This window comes from Capricornis sumatraensis, chromosome 1 (assembly GCF_032405125.1).
Source record: "Capricornis sumatraensis isolate serow.1 chromosome 1, serow.2, whole genome shotgun sequence".
NCBI classification, from domain to species: Eukaryota; Metazoa; Chordata; class Mammalia; order Artiodactyla; family Bovidae; genus Capricornis; species Capricornis sumatraensis.
The window spans coordinates 59,006,998-59,012,210 of NC_091069.1; the positions used below are offsets into that span (position 1 = coordinate 59,006,998).

General features: G+C 55.0%; 1 protein-coding gene across 1 annotated transcript; it reads right to left on the reverse strand.

Annotated features, from left to right (window-relative positions):
* Window positions 1-515: 515 nt before the first annotated feature.
* Window positions 516-4,776, reverse strand: FOXI3 (forkhead box I3). Its single transcript, XM_068988046.1, has 2 exons — window positions 4,137-4,776; window positions 516-1,141 (listed from the first exon to the last, which is right to left on the reverse strand). The coding sequence occupies exons 1-2, from the start codon at window positions 4,774-4,776 to the stop codon at window positions 516-518; spliced, it is 1,266 nt and encodes a 421-aa protein (XP_068844147.1).
* Window positions 4,777-5,213: the final 437 nt, after the last annotated feature.

Sequence of the window (5,213 nt, forward strand, 5' to 3'; positions counted from 1 at the left end):
AGAGGACAAATGGAGGTTTCCTGGGAAAATGCAGGTCTCTTGACTTTTCTAGAAAAAACAGAATGCTGCCAGGCAGAGAAGACCAGCTGCCCACAGCAGCCTGCAGCTGGTCAGTCCCAACCATTCCCTGCTGCTTCCAGTGCCAACTGTTACTTTTTCTGACCCAGTAACTTCATTCACTTGTTTTTGCAGCTGAAGTCTGTGCCCACTGGACCCTGTGACCCTGATACACAGTGACGAACAGACAGACATGGTCCCTGCCCTCACAGGGCTCTCGGATACCATCCCAGGACAGACTGGACTGGGTTTCTCTCCAGGGAGGCCCTTTATCCAGAGAAAGCTTGTCGGGTAAAGGAAAAGTTTGCATCCACACGCTGTTCCAAGTGTGGTCAGTGGACCTTGCCGGGAACTCTGGAGAAAATGCGATCTCAGGTCCCGCCCCAGACCTACAGACTGGAGATGTGTATTTTCACGAGATCTCAGGTGTGCAACGGCTGAGTCTGGGAATTGGGGCTCTATACTTCAGAGCCCTCCCGAGGGTAGATGAGGCTGTTGACCATGCTGAAGTTGTAGAAAGGGCTGCCAAAGGGGCTGCTCGGGGCCCCGCTGGTGCTGGCGGGGAAGGGGCCGTAGTAGGAAGATCTCTGGCTGCCGCTGCTGCTGGAGCTGTGATTCAGTTGCAAGGGGTCTGACGAGGGCTCTGGGACGGAGCTGGGGGGAAACACACTGCCTGAGGGCACCTGGGGCCCCTGGATCCCTAGAGGGCGGCCGCCAGGGAGTGCCCGCTGCGTGCTCCCACTGCTACTACCGACGCTGAGGGTGCTGAGGCTGCTGAAGAAGCTGTTCAGGCAAGGGGTGGAGGAAAGCATGGACACTCCCGGTGAGGAGGCAGTACTCTTGGTGTCCTCAGGAGGCTCTGGGGACTGGGAGGGTCTCAAAGAGGCAGGGGCATTGTCTCCATCTGGCTTTCCACCCACTCCAGACCCCAGCCCCGGGGAGATCCCTTCTTCTGATTTCGAGGTCCCCACGGCCACCGAGGGGGTGCTGCTGGCTTCTGAGCGGCGCTTTCGCTTCCGACGGAAGTTCCCATTGTCAAACATCTTCTCACAGTTCGGATCCAGGGTCCAGTAATTGCCTTTCCCTGCAAAGATGAGAAAGATAGGTTAGAGGAGGAGGTGTACATGCCCATGTTATCGTTTAGTCACTAAGTCATGTCCAGTCCTTTGGCAACTGCATGGACTGTAGCCCTGCCAGACTCCTCTGTCCATGGGATTCTCCAGGCAGGAATACTGGAGTGTGATGCCATTTCCTTCTCCAAGGGATCTTCCCGACCCAGGGATCAAACCCGGCTTTGAGATGAGGGAGGCAGGCTCTCATGAAACTTGACAGAGATGCTCAATCCACTCTGTTGTCCTTTTGGGGGAAATGGCACTACTTGAACTTGAGCCTCTGTTTATCTATAAAAACAGGGATAAGAACAGTACTCACCTCACAGGTTGGCCGTGAGGGGTAAATGATAGATCTCCGCAAAGAAGCCATACACAGTGAGCAGTGAAAAAAAAAAGGTATCTATTATCATTATCATTTGCTGAAAGGGTATAATATTTGCCCCGAAAAAATACTCCACTGGAAAAATGCAACCTCCAATACCCAACCCTCTGCCTTGTCCAACAGAAGCAACAAGTTATTAATGAGCAATTGACTGTTTTAAACACACCTTGGATGGCATCTATTTGGAAGTACAAGGAAGCTCCATAACCATCCCTTGCCTTGGGCAAGAGGCACCCTTGCATGTCTTCCCAGCTTTTCCTCTACCAGGCTGATCTCAGAGACCAGGGCCCCATTTAATGCAAGCAATGCTAGTCTTCTGCTTCGAAAAACTCCCTCACTATCCAGCACAGTAGTCATAAAAAATATCTGTCATCTTCGAGGATTTTTTCTCCCAACGGCTCTCATCACTTCTGGTAAAAAGAATCTTTGGCATTTGCAAATACCGTAAAGCACTTATCTTGTAGTGAGTTCTTCACATTGATAACTCTAGTTACTCCTCACGGCTCTTTGGAGACAGTGATATCATCGCCTCCATTCTTCAGATGGGGAAACTGAGGTGCAGACTGGTTAGCAACCTGTCATTTTCCCCGTTAGCAACAGCGTGTGCGTGCTTAGTTGCTCAGTCCTGTCTGACTCTTTGTGACCCTGTGGACTGTAGCCCGCCAGGCTCCTCTGGGCATGGGATTTCCAAGGCAAGAATACTGGAGCGCCTTTTCCTTCTCCAGGGGATCTTCCCAACCCAGGGATCAAACCCACGTCTATCTACTGCATTGGCAGACTGATTCTTTTACCACTGCACCACCTGGGAAGCCCAGTTAGCAGTGGTAGGGCCAGGATATAAGCAGGTTTTCTCTAGACTCAAGCATTCTTAACCACTACCACACACCCCTCCACATCCATTACCTCCACCAACACATTTTCTGCAAATAGCTGCAGAACAAAAACAATTCGCGTAACTACCATCTAAACAACCAATCATACCTACTCCTACCAGAATATTTATATTGTGTCACCTTGCTACCAAAAGCTTTGACAAGACACTGGCTCGAGATCCTTGACCTTTTTAGAAAGTCCAAGAGTGTACGTGACAATTGACATGATCACCTCAGGTGATTTAGAGGCCAAATCTGGGCAGATGCATCTTGGAGAGCTGCGTGCCTTGTCCAGTAAAGTAACCACTACCCACACGTGGCTGCTGGACACGTGAAAAGTGGCTCGTAACAACTGAAATATGGTATAAAACATATACATAGGATTTTGAAGACTTAGTACCAAAAGAATAATGTAATTAGCTCACAGATAATTTCTTATATGTTTTATATGTTGAAACTACATTTTGGGTTACTTTAAAAAATAAATTCTCACCATCTTTTTACTTTTTTTCACATGGCTACTAGACAATTTTTCAACCACGTGTAGTTTGTACAGCATTTCAACTGGAAAGCACTGCTCTTCATTGGAAGGACTGATGTTGAAGCTGAAGCTCTGATACTTTGGCACCTGATGCAAACAGCCAACTCATTAGAAAAGACCCTGATGCTGGGAAAGATTGAAGGCAGGAGGAGAAGGGGACAACAGAGGACGAGATGGTTGGATGCCACCACCTACTCACTGGACATGAGTTTGAGCAAGCTCTGGGAGATGACGAAGGACAGAGAGGCCTGGAGTGCTGCAGTCCATGGGGTTGCAAAGAGTTGGACATGACTGAGCAACTGAATAACAACACAAATACTTCAGAGCATTTACATAATTTACAAAGAATCCTGTATCCCTCACTGATCCTTAGCCATTTCTGCACCAGGGGCTGGTCTCCTGCAAGACAATATTTTCCACCAACGCAGGGGGCTAAGGGATGGTTGGGGGCGGTGTGTGTGTGTGTGTGTGGGGGTAGTCTGAGCACATTACTTTTATTGTACACTTTATTTCTATTATTACTACATCGACTCCCCCTCAGATCATCAGGCATTAGATCCCAGAGGTTGGGGACTCCTGCTGTAGAAAGCAAGGAAACAGTTTTCTCTTTTCCCTAACCTGATTCTCACCCCACACCTAGTCCTGAGCTCCTTCAGAAAACCTCCAGTAAGAATCTGTTTCTGAAAGTTTTGAGCTTTTCTTCACCTCATTCCTCAGCTAAGAGGGAAACCACTAACAAGCCACTATCACCCAGCCCTCCTGACCTCCGGGGCTTAGATCCGCACGAAGCACATTTGGGGTTTACATTTTTACATTTCCAAACAGATAAGGTTCGAAACGCATCTACGTACAGCGGGTACCAACTCCCGGTCTCTCCCCGCCTCACTCTCCTGAAATGTGATGGGATTCTTGGCTCATCTGAATCTCTTTACAGCCATCCCTTATCTGAGAGCCCACCCGTGTTCTTATTCCTAATCCGTTTACCAGTAACTCGACCCTCCCTTCAACCGCGTAAGGAACACCACTCAGGAGTGACTTTCGGCTTAAGGATTCAGGCTTTTTACCCTTATCCCACCCTGGCCTGCCTCTGCGTGTGCGTGAGTTGCGGGGTGGGCGTAGTGGGGGGCGGGTGTGGGTAAGGGACCGGCCGGGAAGCACCTGTCCGCCCTCACCTGGGTCGTCCTCGTCGCGGGGCACCTTCTTGAAGCAGTCGTTGAGAGACAGGTTGTGGCGGATGGAGTTCTGCCAGCCGGCCTTGCTGCGCTGGTAGAAGGGGAAGCTGTCGGCCACGAATTGGTAGATGTGGCTGAGCGTGAGCTTGCGTTCGGGCGCGCTCTGGATGGCCATGGCGATGAGCGCCGAGTACGAGTAGGGCGGCCGCACCATCTTCATCAGGTCCTCGCGGCTGGCCATGGACAGCCAGCCCAGCTCCCCTGGCGCCGCGGGCCCGGCGGGTGAGGCGGGCGCGGCGGGCGCGGGCTGCGCGAAGGGCCGCTGAGCGCAGGCGAAGGTGCCGGCGGCGGTCGGCGGCTGCAGGAAGGGTCCCGGCGCGCCCCCCGGGGGCGGCGGCGGCGGCGGCGGCGGGGCGCCCAGGTACGCGGCGGCGGCGGCGGCGGGGGGACCGCCCACGGCCGGCCCGTTGAGCCACAGGTAGGGGTTGGCGGCGGCGGCTGGCGGCGCGGCGTAGTCGCTGAGTCCGTAGGGCGCCCGGGCGGGTGCGGGGGCGCCCGGGGCGGCGGCGGCGGCGGCGGCGGTCGAGGGCAGGCCGGGCTGCGAGTACACGCCGAAGTTGTCCCCGCAGTAGAGAGCCATGTCGGCGGCCGTCGGCTGGCGCGGCGCGGCGGCGGCGGCGAGGGGCGAGCGGGGCTGACCTCGCCGCTCGGGCAAGAGCATCCCTTTGGGGGCCAACCCTGCGGCCCTGGCTCGGCGACTCGAGTCTTCGGCGAGGAGGGGCGGGGACTGAGGGGTGAGCGCGGAGCGCCGACGAGCTAGCCTCTTATAACCGTCGGCGGCTCGGCTCCTCCCGGGCCGGTCCCGGGGCTGGGCGGCTGCCCGCGGGCCCCGGCTCTCCACGCCCCCGCCACGCCCCACCTGCCCGCGCACACATCCCGGCCCAGCGCGCGGAAACCTCGGGCCGCCCGCCGCGCCTGCCCGGCCGCTGCAACCCCGCCTCTCCGGGCCGGGGTGGAACGGAGGGAGGTCGGGAAGAACCGGGGGAGGCCGGCGCCTCCGATATTCAAGCAACCTGT

Excerpts from the sequence above, each read along its gene's own strand:
- FOXI3 (XM_068988046.1), bottom strand. The coding sequence starts at position 4,776 with ATGGCTCTCTACTGCGGGGACAACTTCGGCGTGTACTCGCAGCCCGGC. Across the intron at positions 1,142-4,136 it reads CCGCGACGAGGACGACCCAG|GGAAAGGCAATTACTGGACC; the intron begins GTGAGGGCGGAC and ends TCATCTTTGCAG.